Source organism: Trachinotus anak, unplaced genomic scaffold, assembly GCF_046630095.1.
Source record: "Trachinotus anak isolate AG129_WGS33_773 ecotype Australia unplaced genomic scaffold, CSIRO_AGI_Tana_v1 ptg000010l, whole genome shotgun sequence".
Lineage (NCBI taxonomy): Eukaryota > Metazoa > Chordata > Actinopteri > Carangiformes > Carangidae > Trachinotus > Trachinotus anak.
The window spans coordinates 4,734,737-4,751,362 of NW_027273861.1; the positions used below are offsets into that span (position 1 = coordinate 4,734,737).

The following is a 16,626-nucleotide window of genomic DNA, read 5'->3' on the forward strand; positions in this document are numbered from 1 at the left end:
CGTTTTCAGTTCCGGTTGCTTCTGATGATCTGATCTGTGTGTTGTTCAGAATGAGAACAGTGCATCTGAAAACAAGGCTCATGTGTGATCAATCAAAATCATTTCTCAGAAAGCCTGAAGTGTTTTCAAACTGTTTTGACAGTTAGCGACTTATTTTTCATGTGGTAAACACGAGCAGGCCTGGCTGGCTTCTCACGCTCAGAAGTCGTTTTCAAACAACCTCCCAAAGACTGATGTGAGGCGTTAAGTGATGATGATGAGTTCAATGATGAAATGCTGGACTTTATGATACAACATAGTTCTCATTGTGCAAAGCTCCTGCTTTATGTGAAATGGGCAACTGATTTCCTGAGTGAACTTTTGTAGGTAACACTGGTGTAAAATAAAAGAATTGAGCAATTCTGTTCCCCTCTGTTTAAAAAGTATCCTGATTGTAACTAAGACATGCACATCCTTTTTGTTTTGGTAGGTTTATTTTAAAAAAAAAAGAAATACACAACATCATAAACACATATTGTTTATCTGGTGTGACATAATGGACAAGTGACTTTATGCAACACATATTTTTCAAGTACTTTAAAGAAGATGAAGAGAAGAAATCAACAGCACTTCGATCCTGTGTTTGAATATCATATGGCACAAGTCTTTTTAAATCAGAGGAAGGGAATAACAGGAAAACTCTGTTCAGTATATTATAAACAGTGTGCTACAAAAGCTTGTACTAACAAATACCACATAAACCTGAGAAATGTCATAGATAAAGCAAGGCAGTCTAGAACTGGGAGTATCTGAACTAAAAGCGCTGCGAGAAGTATTAAAAAGCAGAATGGAATCGAATGAAATCCCCCCCATCCCCTTTATCTTCACATTTCTAACTTATGTATATGATTTCCTTAAAATATTAAGTTTCTACAAAATGTACATTCTGTCGCTGATATTCATGGTTAAACCCATAAAACTGTACACATCTGTTTTCATTGCTAACAGTGATTGTAACGGTCAAAAGTGACAACGCTGAGGTCGCACGCGGACCAATGAGCTTAAAATGTTTATGACTGATAAAAAGGTTACGTCAAAACTTAACAGAGAAAGCCCTTAGAAATGTCATATCTGCACTTCCTTAACAATCCCTCCACTCAAATCAATACACTCATCACTTTGTCAGAGCTCGGGAAACAAACGGTTGGACGTTTGTAACAACTGCATGGAGACCGGTGGGAGGCGACGTCGGGCTCGCTAAGACACAATAATACATCATGCGGCACAGCAGGTGACAGCTGCAGGACACTCGTGGAAAAAAGTGTGGTTCAAAAAAAAAAAAAAAAAACAAAACACGTCAGAACACAACATGATTCCTACCATGACGCTGACGACATGGTTCATGCAAATGAAAACGTCTGTTGAGCACTGCGTGAAAGAGGTGGAATGCGCTGACGCTAGTATTTCTCGGGCAGGCAGATATACCCGTTCTGTAGGCATATACGTGAAGAGTGAAGACGGCTATACAACACAGACAAGAGTGTCCAAATTCTCTGGAAAGAGTGTGGGGAAGAACGTCTGATGGATTCTTTTTCAGTTTACCAACCCTTCCTTATGAACTGGAAATTCAACAGTAATAAAAACATTATATAAGAAGAAACATTCTCCATCTTTGGGGATCCAAAACCAGGATCAGAAGATTTCATCTCCGTAAAAAAAATGTCCACGTGTGCACATGTGCTATGCAATGTAAACACTACAGGGATTATTTTCCTTTGGGAATTCATTAAGTCAGTGGTGTCTGTGAGACTTGAACAGCTTTTTGTTCACTGATGAGGGGATGAGGTAATGTGTCAGCACTGCACGGCACACTTTCTCCGCTCTGGAAGTCTGGGTGAAGTCCTAACATGTATTCAGTCTCTGGAGGTGGAGTCTGGAGTGACATGTAGTCCCTGCGTTCCCCATGAGTCAGTGTCCAAGTGCTGGCTCTGTCGGGGCTTATTGCCCGAGGGTCTGGCAGGGACGGCGCTGCCCTGGCTGCCTTTACAGTTTGCCTTGTTTCAGCCTCTCTATGTGGTGGCATAACTTCAGTGCAGGCCCCAGCTTTAGACCCATGTATTTCATGATCATGTCGCTCCGTAGCAACATCAGGGCTTTTCCATCAATCTCCTGTGGAAACAAAGAGTGAGACTCATATTAGGGAGACGCAGAGAGGTGGATGAGGTACAGTAGTCAATGCTAATAACATAAAAAAAGACAACTTGTGGTGCGTTTGAGTTGACTCACATGTTTTCTGAATAGTTCAGCATGTGGAGCTAATGCTGTGGGGTCAGCATCCCTTACAAACTGCATCACCTCTTCAATGGACCAGGAGGAGGGGTTTTTACTGGGCAGCTGCTGACCCTCCCGCTCAGACACCAGAGCCTCGGGACCTGTGGTGGAGCTGGCTGCTGCCAAAGAAGAGCAGACATACTGAGCACGAGGGCCAGACGTGAGTATTTATTTACATCTGCTTCCACAGATCGTTACTGTACCTTCAACTCGTCGAAGAGGCTGTGTGGAGGCGAGCTCTGCAGGGTTAGAATGGCGGCGCATGGGCTTGCCGTTGCCAGGATGGTAGAGGCTGCTGGCCTGAGAGTGGTACTCTGAGGAACTCCGCACTGTTTGGGGTCGAGGAGTCATGGAGTTCGAGGCCGAGTCCATGTAGCGCTGCTCCTTTATTAGGCCATTCTCCTCGTGGGGCAGAGTCTCTGCTGGAGGGAGGAAAACACAAGAGACATTCAGATGAATGTCCATCACAGCATCCACTCTCTAACTGTACTTATATATACACTGAAGTTTATTGTTTGTCTTCCCTCTTCACCTTGACCTTATTTCTGTCCTGCTTTTGCTTGGCCTTATCCAACTTTCTGTTTTTAAATATTGCCTTCTGAGCCTCTTGCCCATTATTGCTTTTGCTTCTTTAAAAACTCAGTTTTTACAGGTGCAATGTAAATAAAGTTATCATTATTATTATTATTATTATATAATTCTTTAAGTGTCATTTGCCTCTGAGATAATCACCAAATATATATCACATGAAAGAGGCCATAAACAGAACAGGCCCCATCAGGTTAACACTTATGACAAATAAACAATCTGAATATCCCACCATCCCTGCTTATTACGAATGCAGCAGTAAACACCGCTCATTATAGTATCACCACTCCTTTTAGTGCCAATGCTACACTGTGCAAGTAGCTAGGCTGATTGTTCACACACACTGTAGTGTATCAGGAAAATACAATCTGGCATATTCCACAGCGCACCTTCTGGTCAGCCAAAGTGCCTGAGGTGAACAAAATGTGTTTTTAATGTTGCTATAACAGACGCAAGAACAAACCCAAAGGTAGGAAATGTGTGGGAAAATGCTCGGCTACCAAATGAGCTTCTGGAGATGAACACACAGGCTGCAGCCAATGAGCACAGAGTTAAAGGACTCCTCCAAACATTTCAGCATAACTCATCAAAACAGGCTCAATTCTTCAATGTTTTCACAAATAATAGCAGTTTAAAAATATCTTTCTATAGCATTGCGCCATCACGTTCTTATATGTTGTATGCTTTTGTTGTTGTTTATGTGGTCATGAGAATAGCTGCCAACTTTTTGGCAAGATCTTCCACGGATTCTGCTTTTTATATCAGACAGAACTTCTGTGTTGCTTTGTAAAATGTACCGAGCACTAAGCTCTGAGGTGGACTGGGGGTGAAGATGAATATATAGGAGCTGATACAGGCTTTTCTTTATTTGGGGTATTTACATTTTTGACTTAGAATTGGAAGCAGTGCGAAGGTTAAAATACACTGAGACAAAGTGCTCAGGTAAATGTGCATTTATGGAGATTTATTCTTGTCAAAGAATCACACATCACAGCAGAAATTGGACAAATTGTTTTCCAGTACAAAAAGCATTACAAGTATGAAAGCATCTGCAAACTGCATCGTACCTTCTGAAGGGTGAGCCTCAGTGCGTAAATGTTTAGGAGACAGCGGGGCTGCATACGACGGTGAGACTCCAGACAGACTCCGTTTAGTACCCCGAGCCAGAGAGGGAGCGTCCATCGCCTCCTCTTTCACTGGGAACACAGAAACAAGGAAGAACTCATTTTCAGCGCAGATACATGACAGAGACAAAGTAAGTAGCAGAGGAAGATATTTTCTTTTACTGTTATTTTACTACAGAAATTAAATTTGATACTAAACAAAGTCCTGAAAAAATGTTTAGAGTTTTCAATTGGACTATTTAAATGGGGCTGATGCAGACATCTTTTTATTGCCTACTTTTAGTCTCAGTTTTAGTTTATTATAAGAACTATATCTAACAATATTCATCCCAACTGAGTGCATGGTCATTACCTGACTTGTTCCTGTCGTAAGCAGCGTAGTGGCTGAACGGCTGGCTGCTGAACAGGTTGTCACATTGCAGGTGACGACACATCGTCTCCAGGAACCGCAGCACAAATGAAGCGCTGGAGGCTGAAGGTAGTTTCACCACACGAACTCCCCCATCTGTCCTCACTGGGAAGAAAGACAACACTCATCCGTCACAAATGGCTTGGCTACTTGTACAGACAATTCTTCAACTTACAACTTCTAATAGCTGGTGTTTTGTGTGTGTGTGTGTGTGTGTGTGTGCGTGTGTACTTGTACTTGCTACATAGAAAGAACCAAAAAAAGTATTTTACTAACAGAGTGAGGACATTTTGGCCGGTCCTCACTTTTTGAGACACCTTAAAATCACATTTTGAGGGTTAAGACTTGGTTTTAGAGTTACGGTGCATTCACACCAAACGCAATGGACGCGATGAACGCCACAAGTTTCCATTCAAAGTCAATGTAAATGGCGCGATGACACGCGATGCTGCGTCGGGCGACGCGATTCGGGCGATAGGAGCGACGCGATGGACGCGATGAAGCGATGAAGCGTCCATCGCGTCATCGCGTGTATCGCTTGAAGTTGAAAAATTTGAACTTTTCAAGCGACATCGCGTCTTAATTAAATCAGACGTCCACAACAGATAAAGCGCAGCTACGGTTGTTAACTCAGCCATGGTTGACGAGAGAAAGAAATAAAACAGCGGGATGTGAAGAAAATAGCGGGAGGTGGATTGCGTCATCGCGCGATGAAGCGATGAAGCGATGATCACAAATGTGACACAAATGTGTCGAGCGACGCGATACTCGCGTACGGGCGATGACATCGCGTCCATCGCGTTTGGTGTGAACGCAGCGAATTAGGTTTAGGTTTAGGTTAGGGTCAGGGTCAGGGTTAGGGTTAGGCACTCAGTTGTGATGGTTAAGGTTAGGGTAAGGGGCTAGGGAATGCATTATGTCAATGAGTGTCCTCACAAAAATGGAAGTACAGGTGTGTGTGTGTGTGTGTGTGTGTGTGTGTGTGTGTGTGTGTGTGTGTGTGTGTGTCTACCTCTGACAACCTCTCCTCCTCCTGAATGAGTCTGCAGGGCGAGGAGCAGGACTTTAGGCTGGTATGCACAGTCTATACATGACTGAACCACCTGCTGGAGCACAGCATTCACTGGCCCCGGGCCAAAGTGGTCTGGCAGATGCTGCATCTGCTTCCTGTCCAGGTGGGGACCGCAGTTTCCATGCTTATTCACATAGACACACACTGAAACAACACAGAGAACACATTAGACACTAAGATGATACCTTTAATTCAGTGAATTATGGGAAGTAAATGACCACTAACCTGTTGAAACCACTGAGTTGAGACTGGGAGGGCATTCTTGTGGAACCTGGATGCTGGGCAGCTGAGTCGGAGCCTGGAGAATCTTGGACTTTCTCTGAAAGACGCAGGTTCATTTGCAGACAAACTTTAACATGAGGAAAACATGAGTGAAAAGAATTCATTCAGAGTTTGAGTTTGCTCAGCAGGGTCTCACCTTGCTTCCAGGTTTGGGTCCTCTCTTCTTGTGGGGCCGGGGTACAAGCTGCGTGTTTTCAGGTATGCTTCCGTTTTGGGCAGCCGCTGCTTCTGCCACAGCTTTGAGCAGAGCGATGGTCTCACTCTTGGGCCGACGGCCCCGTACCCCCTTCCTGACAGGCAAAGGGGGCAGAGGGTTGGGGAGTCTGTAGGGGGAATGCATGGAACGCCTGCTGGGCTTGGAGGGTGATGCTGGGAGAGTCTGCAGGTTCTTTGGGAGGTTAACTGCAATTATAAATGAAGTGAGTGAAAATATGTACTTAAACAACATCATACTAAATGTACAAATACACTAAAAATATTATTTGCTAAAAGGAAAAACACACAGGACTCTGTGTGTCAAAGGGGAGAGGACAATAAAAATGAAGAATGGCTTGGTTTCCCATCACTGTAGAGTCTCTCCTGGATAATTAGGGGGACTAACTGTGTGTCATTATCTGTGGACCCAGCGACCGGCACAGTGCGCTGAGCTGCGGTGGGTGGGCGAGATGAAAGTCAAAGATAAGAGATGGTGTGATGCCAGTCTGGGTTTGAACAGGGCAGCTCATTACAGCAAATGTCAGGGGAAGTGCTCCAATTTATGTCATACAGTTCCAATGACTTGATTTGATTTATTTTGCATTCTGCCTGACGATGCATCAATATTACAGCTACATTACAACAGCAACTACTCAGCAGTGAGGCGTGTTGTACAGGCGTGTTGTACAGGCTACACTACAAGCCTTATAATAATAATGTCACAAAGATATACACAGTAGAGATGTTTTAATGTACAGAAATACAACAACACTGTCTTCTGAATTTCCCCAAGGGATTAAGAAAGTATTTTATCTATCTATCTACTCTTAAAGACCTACGCTGCACCATTCTGCTAGCTAATTAACATTAGATTAATTAGAAGCTCACAGACGGGCTAGTGAAAAAAGAATGAGCATTATTAATTATTTTCCTGTTCTTGTACAGAAGACTTAGCCACATAAATGAATACGATTCCAAAGGTAATGATCTTACACATCTGCACAAAATAAATACTGAAAATATAAATCAACAGGACATCGAGGGACTTTTTTCTTATGGCTGTGACAAAGCAACACACCCCCGCAGTTTGGCTGTTTATTGTCAATGACCCTCCACTCACTCTCTCACACACACACACACACACACACACACACACACACACACACACACACACACACACACACACACACACACGCACACAACACCACCCTCCCCTCAGAGAATGACACTATCTTTGACCACATAACTAGTGGACAAGCTCCCGCTCTCTCTACCCCTCCCGCACCTGTTCGTTCAGTGAGTGTAGAAATAATAATTGTTTGCTTTGTCTTGTGTTGTTTATTTGCTTTTTGTTTGCCCACCCCCTTCCTTCTTCCCTAAAAATGTTTTCTGTGTTCTTAATGTCTTGCCTGGTAAAATAAAGGTTAAATAAAAAATAAATAAATAGAGGGCCAGAATCGCAGATCTCAATATCAACATCAATACTTTATATTATAAAAAGCGGCTCATGTAGGGGAGAGCGGTGTCATGATTTATGAGGTTTATGCATTATCAATAGGCTTCATCTTAATACATTTTAGTCACCATTAAATGATTTGCCAAAGGTTCGTAAACAAGGATGGTATAATTTATCCCTGTGAGACCTGGGTTTGAAACCCGGCTGAAGCAGGTATGTAGCAAGTGAAGCAGAACAAAAAGCGGCTTCATTGATTCATGCAGTACTTTGTGAAAAGTGCTAAATGAACAACAATACTCCTCTTTCATTCAGTCATCACTGCATTCATGTTCTTTCTCAATTCTTTAAATGCAATAAGGAGAGAGAGACAGGAAAGCTGGGGGAGGGAGAGGGGGCTTGGCTGGATGCTGCAGTAAGGAGCAGCATGACATTCATGTGTTGGCTTGACACCAGCAGTGGTGAAGCAAAGATGGAGTTCACTGATGTGCGTTCACAACAACACAACATTGTTCGCACACAGTTCTAGTCTGACACGAGTCCAACACAGAAGAGAGAAACTGAGGCTGGTATCGATCAACACTAGAATCAATCTTCCAAAACAAGACGTAGCATCTGTAGTATCAATACTGAGGGATTGATCAGCCCAGCCCTACTGACAAAACACTACACTACATTTGATCAACCCTCACCCACCACCTACATCCTCTCCGCCACCACAAGTAGAATCTAACTCTGTGAATGGGATGTCATGGTAGGCATCACATAACCCTGGTATTACCAGTTCTGCCGTTATCGTCACAGCCCTACAACATCTCTTATCTTCACAAAGAGAATTACCACTGCAGACCACAAATGTAAACAAGTAAAAGTGGAGCTCAGCGTGCTGAAGGAAAAAAAACGAACGCATACCAACACAAAGCAACAGCCCATTTACTCAGCTAGTAAATATTTTCCTGTTTCTGTATGTGCTCAGGATTCCCTAACAATTCCCACACATACAGTAGAGTGCCAAATAAATCTGCCTCCAAAACACAGCATAAGCTCAAAACAAAGCCCACACTGACAGAGGAGCTGGAGTACCCAGACCAATCAGCATTAGATGGGGGAGGAGTAGAGAGAGAAAAGGGTATGTGTGTGGTTTTCATACCCACCCCCAACATTTACAGCTCATACATGAGCAGGTAGAAGTGCATTTAAAAAGATGAGGGAAGCAGGGGTGTAGCAGCAGCTGTGTGTCATGTGTTTTGCGGTTGATAATCTTATCCTCTCCATCCAGAATCTTTTACACAAATGTGGCTGGGCAAATGTCAGAGCCTGGGCTGAGCAGCTTTTATGTAAACATGTCTTTTCCATGTAAACAGGTATGATGTGAAGAACATAAATCCTCCTTCCTTTATCCCTGCCTTCCTTCTTGTAATTCGCTCTGTTCCATCCCACCCACCCACACACAGTGACGCACAAACGCACATCGACAGGATCTGCAGTCTCACATACAATGCACAGCATGTCTCCTACGGTTGTTAGCTGACTGCTAACAACACTCTGAATCTGAATGTCGCCGCAGTTTATCAAAACGACCATGTTGAAAATGCAACCTAACTGTCTTTAGCAGTGCAGCCACTGTGAGGGCTGTAGAAATAAATCCATGTGTGAATCTGTGCTCTCAGTTTACAAATCCATGCCCACTCTTGCAATCCATGCCCACAGATTTGCAATCAAAACCATGGGCACTGATTGCATATCTGTGGGCATGGATAACAAATCCAAGAGCACAGTTTATAAACAGGAAATCAACTGTTGTTTTTTTATGAAGTATAATTCATATAGTTTAGTTTTTAGTTTAAACTCTAAAGATTTCCCCAATACCTTCTCCTTTTTTTAAGATGTTGGCACTTGAATAACTACTGTGCCAAAACCAACACCAAGGCAGCTGCAGTCATGACAAACTCCTGCACAACCTCAGAGATTACAGCCACCACACCATTCCTCCAGATGTAAGTCTATGTTCCCCACAAATACAGAAACAGTTCCATTCAGAAATGTGCAAATATGTGTTGGATCACACAAAGATCAAGAGGCTGAATTCATGTTTTCTTTTAGTGCCTGTGTATATTTTTAATCTGCCAGAGTCAAAGCAACAAGACCAAATGAGCAATTCCAATCGTGTTTATATTTTTCTAGCTGTGGGTGCAATTTCCTGGTTGCAGGGGGCCACTGCAACTAAATTAGTGTGAAGGAAACACTCTTTACAAACAACAGCATCTGCCTCAAACCTCACTATATGTGCAGACTTGTGCTGCCACCTACAGGGTAACACTCACCACTGTTGCCTGGTGCCTGGAGGCTGTGCTTGGTGAGGGAGCACCAGCCCACAGGGAAGATGTCCCGGGAGTCACACTTGCACCAGTAATCGAAGGCACCCCGCCAGCCATCGAACATGATGAAGACCTCATCGCCCTTTACTTCCCCAATGGTGGCGGGGCAGATGAGCTGCGGGTTCTTCTTGTCCACAGCCTCCAGCTTCATGCCTGGCTTGAAGATGTTCTGGGGTGGCCTCGGAGGCTCCTGAAAATTAAGGAAATATCCTCAATGCGACAAATTTTAAATGTACACACTGCCAAATAAGATGGTGCCATTGTGTTTGTAGAGCAAAGATTATTGAAGCAGTATGTACCTTTTTAAATGCTGTTGCTGGTGCCATCTCTGCTCCATTTAAGGTTCGCAACAGAAACATGGGCCATGAGGACGCGTTCATCCGAAATCCTGGAGGAGAGAATAAAATGAAGACAAAATTTACTGTTGATCACACACCATGTGATCCGTTGCGTAATTTCCAGCATTGCTACAGAGAAACCTTATATTCTGGGTGGCTTTATTCTAAGTTTTGTCAGATAAACAATGTGCTCCCTGTACACCTAACAACTCGTGTGTGGACCTTCTCTTCACTGGATCATTATGATTTTTGGATTGGTATTAACTCTAAAAAAAAAAAAAAAAGTCTGAGAGTATTCATTTCAGATGTGGGATATTTATGAAGCACTGCTTTGATTTGTTTTGTGTGGTTGCAAAAATGAACTGCTAAGTTCTTATGTTTTGTTATTTTGATTATTTATCAAAAGAAAATAAGGAAAGGTTTCTCACAACTGTCTGTTACCTTCAGGTTCTTTCAAAAAATCCAACTAATAATGATGATAATGGATTTCAATGGCTGTGGGAAATTTTCTTTTCTCCTCTACACACATTTTATCAGTCCATCATCCCATATTTAATTTTGCTGCTGAACTTTTGTAACCCTAACCATGGTGGTTCTGCAGTTATGTGCTCAGTAATGGAACGAATCTTCCTTTTAATAAATAATCTTGCATGGTAGATCATTTGTTCTGTATTGTTGAGAACCGAGCAGTGAAACCTGACCTTTTCACTTGATTATAAGTGACACCATCAACGTGCTTCCCTGAGTTTCTTACCCAGTGGCGGCTGCAGCATGTCTCCATTCTTCTCACAGGTGCCAATAGGCTGGATGTCGGAGGAGTCAACCAGTCTCCAGAAGTCATTGCTGTTGTCACTTCCATCCAGACGGAGACGCAGACGAACCCCAGTTAAACCCATCACTGTGGCAATACACACTGAAGTGGAGTTGCGTGGATCATGGGCTTCAAGCTTCATTCCCACTTTGAAGTCATTGGAGGGTGGGACTCTAGCCTGCAGACAACAGGACAATGCCATACATGCAGTGGTTAGCACTTTGTTAGCAAATACACTGCAGGGAAATCATTACGTAATCAGCACCAGCCAGGCACTGATTACAATAGCTCACAGCCAGGTCTAAATTATGACACCTAACCATAACTGTGCTTTGGCATTTGGTAGAACATTAGCTATTCGCTGCACAGAACAAGGGACAGCATGTGTCTGTGTGGTTGTTTACTTTTGGGAAAGTGATGTTGCATATGAAGTCATATATGGTGAGATTTGGTGTGATTAGGGAAATCCAGCTGGTAAAAATCACTACCAGCAGAAATTCATAGATTTGATAATTACTGTCAACAAAGACAAAGCATCCTGATTCAGTTCTGACTGGGTGTATAAAGCAGACTTTCACGATCCACTGACCTTTTACTCTGAGGAGTGAGACCGGGCCTGTCTTTATGCAAATATCTGTCATATGTCAAATGAATCAGGAAGGACATACCTGACGAAAACAGCTTGCTGGAGCCGGTATAGACGATGTTTCTTTTAGATATTCTTCCCAGCTGAAAGCATCTAAAGACAAAAGGTTAAATGATCAGAATATAAAAACTGATGTTAATTGCAACCTACTGACTCTTTCATTCATGAACACTAACATAAAATCTAGTTAAAACAATTGAGCAGTACGCCACAACATCCCCTACTACCTGTCAATGAAATGTGAGTTTATAAAGTATGAAAGGCCAAAGTTCTGGTCACTTTCCAAGCCTTTCTCTGGTCCACTGGTATCAGCCAGATGATAGATTTTTATTACATCAGTATTGTTTTTTCTAGGTAAAACATGAGTTTTTAATTTTTGCAATGACCAAAAATCTACTAGAAAATCGGTTGTGGTGCCATAGTATTACATAAGACAAACTAGACCTGCACAATATGAGGAAACTCTGCAGCATTGTTCAGTATTGCAACGGCAATATGACTTGCAATAAATAAACAGATATTAATATGTATATTGTGCATATACAGTTCCTCTGTCCCACTGAGCCATCGTGATAGCTAACCTCACAGTCACCACCAAATTTATCTGAGAATACGTCCACACTATTTCTGTCCAGAAGACCATTTTAACTCTGTGTCAGACACGATCTGCATCCATACTATCACACCTGAAAACTCAAACATACATGACTGTTCACGTACACTGGGCATGTATGAGCCAGTGTAAACAGGAAGCAGACTGTCTACTCTCAGTTGCACTCGGCTGATTAGTTGCAGTGAATACTACGCACAAGAAACAGCAAAGACAGTTGTAGTGTTAAAATGCAGAATTTAACTGCACAACAGCTGCTAGCAAAGACAACAACATCCGTAACACTTGTAATTCATTATTCATGTTGTTTTCACCACTGTTAGTCGAGGCTGATTAGACCCAATCAGGGAGCGACAGGGTGTGACTATGTTATCTTCGTTTTTGCCCTTTCAGACTACAACACAACCCTGAAATTTTCAAAATAAAACAGGGTCAGCAGCGTTTCCAAAAGTCTCAATTTATGGGGCTCGAAAACTCTAGAATAGTTTGGAGGGGAGGGGAAAACGTAGCAAATGAGATGCACGTAGTAGTGTGGACATAGCCTGAGGGTAGCTGGCAGCTAGCTGTGGGATGCATCCGATTGGTCAGACTCTGACAAGTATGCATGTCTGCATGCTGAGTGTGGGAATGCCAGGTTTTCCCAAAGTCTCTGGAGGGCTCACGTTGAGGCTGCAGTGGTGAGACAGTGGGGGCTCTCTAATCGGGTGTAGCTATGTAATGTTATATTTATCTTATCAATACAGTTATGCAGTTCTTTATTGATACTCATATTGGTTCTTATTATTATTAAAATGGATTTTTAAAAGGTGGTAAAATTCAGCAATTCAATGGGATGTGATTTAAAAAGTTAAAGTATCATAGAATCACTATGGGGCTCCTCAGATAATGTTAACTGAAACAACTCTTCTTGTGTTCAACCCAAGTAATCCAAGGGAATAGGACTCTCAAATCAAGGGAAATACCATCGCAAAACACCAGATCAAAAGTTCACCTTTAGTTGTTGCAGCGGTTGTACCTGTTGGTGGGACTGTTCTTCCTGGTTTCTCTTTTTTTCCATCTTTCTGATCTAAAAATGATAGAGGTGATAAATAAATAAAAAAACATTTTATAAATGTATGAAAACACCCAAATTGTTCCAACAAAATAAAAGTAAAATACAGCTTTGATTGATGTATTTGTGCAATTCCCAAATTAAATGTTGTCCCTTCAGACAGGGGGAAGACCCTTTACTGAAAACTCTATCCAACACGTTTCACATTACAATTACGTTGTAATAACAAATATACATATGTTGCACTTCATAAATAAGAGTCTGAACACTGTTAATAAATATGGATTTCTGAAAGAGTTGATGTCAGGCAACACTTGGAGAAATACTATAATGAAACCTTGAGACTGTCATCACAATCACACACATACAATATTTAATTAACAAAATACCTTCAGTAACCTTTTGAATGTAATCATAATGACACAAATAAAGTTGTATGCTGTGCCATGTTAAGCCTGTACACACTCATTGTATAGCCACACAGGTTTATTCTTTAATTATGCCTGATCGGAGTTTTCATTAAGACTGTGTGAGATGTACATGTCTTTATCAATTCACATACATTTTAATGGCATAACAAACTTTGCTGCATAAGTCTGTCAAACTTTAACCTGAACAGAGGTCTGTGAAAACACCTGTGTGGGTGAGCTGGGTCTTTAATAAAGAATCAATTATGAGAAATGGCATATTGTTAATTGAGTGGCTACAAGGGTCCAAAAATCCAAAAGTAAATATATAAACCTGCTTTTTCTCTTTGCGACACCTCCGAAGTCATGAATAACATGTCTTTACAGCATAGTGATGATACTTGCCTTTTAGCGGAGTTTTTCCCATGGTGACTGCCAACCAATGGTGACACTTCTGCAATGACGAGCAATGGTGACACTTTTATGATGACAATCAAGGTGCAGGAAGTTGACCCAGTATGCCCCTGTGCCTGTGTAATTTTCTCCTAAGAACATCAAAGGTGAATTATTTGAAGGGGAATACCGCACACACCAATACACAACAAAACAGTTCGAAAGATTCATTTGTTCATTCACATGAGATACAATCAAAATTACAATATTGTTCATTAGCCTCAGAATATAAAATACATGTCCTTTATGATCAATGCAGGTGACATTTGGGGATATATAGCTGCTTGCAGCAAAGCATGCAGGTAACCATGCTGGTTGTCTTCTTAAATATTCAGTGTAACATTTTCATACCATTTTCATTGTTTGAATTTACATTCAAACAACGTGCAATGTACATTCAAACTTTACATTCAAATCTACAGCACAAACTAGGGCTGCAACTAATGATAATTTCCACTGTCAATGAATATTTCGGTTATTATCACTTAGTGAATGAAAAATCAGAAAACAGCAGAAATGCTCCTCACACTTTCTCAGAGCCCAAGATGACATCTTCAACTTTCTTGTTTGGCAAGACAAACATTCCCAAAACCCAATGATGTACAACACAGAAAAGCAGAAAATCCACATATTTAAGAAGCTGGAAACAGCCAATGTTTGGCATTTTGCTTGATAAACAACTTATGTGATCAATTACTCTGCTGTTGATCCATCCACTAGGCATTTTAGCACTAGTACAAAGAGCCAAGATTGCAGACAACAAAAAATCCCTATACATGTTTTCAAATAATATATTTTGTTACTTGTAATTACTTGTGCAACTTATTTTATGCTGACTCTCTACAAAACAGCTACTGATGCTATGCTATATCTCAATGGACTGGAAAATGGAAGTTCAAGTTTAACTTGTCAGTTGTAATAGTGATACTGAATCTATCTATAACTTGGTTTCGTTTGGAAGCACAGGCAGAGGGACCACTGGAAATAACAAGCAGCAGGGAGTCACTTGAAATCTGAAGGTAAGTTACATAGTGCTGCTCTTAGCAAAGGGAAAAAAGACTTCTTTCGGGCAAGTGAAGCCTACAGTATCAGAATCTCTTTCATGTACAGTAATTTGGTATTCCTGTAATGGACACTCCCACGGAGACAGGATGGCTGTAACAGGGTGCGTTTTTTCGTGGGGATCAGCACTGTAACGACAGGCCTACGGTGTGCTGGGACAGCCCGTATGACACTGTATTGAACTTAGCGTACATCCCCTTCGCATTTCCAGATTTTAGTGAAATGCTAATGAGACTTCAGGACCAAGACATTTATTAAGTAGTGAGCTAGGTAATAAGAAAACAAAACAGCTGCACTAAATCTCTTGGGGAGTGATACGATGAAAACGGGACTGAGCGTTGACCCCCCTGAGCCACCTTTTAAAGTAGAAAACACAGGCTAACTCATTATCGTTGAACAGTGAAATTAGCCATGTTGGACGACCAACGTTACTATAATGAAGCTAACACTGCCGTTCTGAGGCAAATTAACGTTAACGTTACACTTGGGTACTTGTTTATTACCTATAATATCTAACGTTATAACTTGATAAATTGTTGCCTAGTCCCGAGACACAAATGTTTTCACTTTCCAGTGTTTTTCTCTCCAACTCAAACGTTACCTTTCAGCGTTAACTGTTAGCGGGCTGGTTATGTCATCTAACATCAGCTTTTTAATGTTAACTTGGTTGGTTACACCTAGCTAGCTGAATATCGAGGTAGCGTTAGGTATACTATACTTTACATAGAACATTATGGTAAAATACCTATTATTTCTATTTTCTATATTGCGTGTTTGATCTCGGATCTGATGCGTAAAATGAACACTATAGGGTTCCAGGTAATAGCCGGGGCCCAATGTTGACAACTGGAACTGCTTGATGCGCTAGCTACCGCTGCTGGCTAATAACTACGTTGGCTAACCTTAGCGTTAACGTTAACCCTGTATGAGCAGTTTCTTCCATATTATCAAGGAGAATTACACATAACCAGGGTCGTGTAGATTCAACCGACATTCTTCCGAAACTCTATATTGTTTATTCTAAGGCGCAAACTTACAAGTGCCGTCTGTTTTTCGAGTGAAGATCCACTTTTCTCTAATCGTCAGCTGCCATTTTTTTCACGAATGTAGTGTATGCTTACACGCATGTAATTTATGCCAAAGATAGTATTGTAGAGAGAGCAAAGGCAAAGCAGCGGCACTGAGTCAGTAGGTGTTGTTCAGTAGGCCAATAAACTCTTGTGTTACTCACACTCACAGCCAATCAAGCACAGGTTTGCTAATTTCGTCCAATCAGCGTCTGGACTACTTGGTCTGTAACTTGGGATTTCAAAAAGTAAAACTAGTTATCCATCTTCAATTTCTCTCTTCTTTGCAAGGGCTTTCTCATGCATCCCCTGCTGGGGTTCAAAACCGATCAAAAATTGTCAGTTGAAGGTCAGAAAAACCATGAAAACT

The 16,626-nt window shown here is 41.7% G+C and overlaps 1 protein-coding gene across 3 annotated transcripts; it reads right to left on the minus strand.

Moving 5' to 3' along the window:
- Positions 1 to 501: 501 nt before the first annotated feature.
- Positions 502 to 16,324, minus strand: LOC139626635 (sex comb on midleg-like protein 2). Of its 3 annotated transcripts, none has more exons than XM_071487047.1 (15): positions 16,227 to 16,324; positions 14,080 to 14,219; positions 13,232 to 13,282; positions 11,629 to 11,699; positions 10,904 to 11,138; positions 10,111 to 10,199; positions 9,758 to 10,001; positions 5,922 to 6,187; positions 5,729 to 5,822; positions 5,444 to 5,647; positions 4,375 to 4,536; positions 3,966 to 4,094; positions 2,514 to 2,732; positions 2,266 to 2,426; positions 502 to 2,148 (listed from the first exon to the last, which is right to left on the minus strand). In XM_071487047.1, exons 2-15 carry the CDS (start codon positions 14,099 to 14,101, stop codon positions 2,023 to 2,025), a joined length of 2,073 nt encoding a protein of 690 aa, XP_071343148.1. In that variant the 5' UTR covers positions 14,102 to 14,219; positions 16,227 to 16,324; the 3' UTR covers positions 502 to 2,022. The 3 variants fall into 3 exon arrangements, with proteins under 3 accessions (XP_071343148.1, XP_071343147.1, XP_071343146.1); XM_071487046.1 differs by having other exon boundaries at positions 13,208 to 13,282; XM_071487045.1 differs by having other exon boundaries at positions 2,266 to 2,429; positions 13,208 to 13,282.
- Between the last annotated feature and the right edge of the window lie 302 nt (positions 16,325 to 16,626).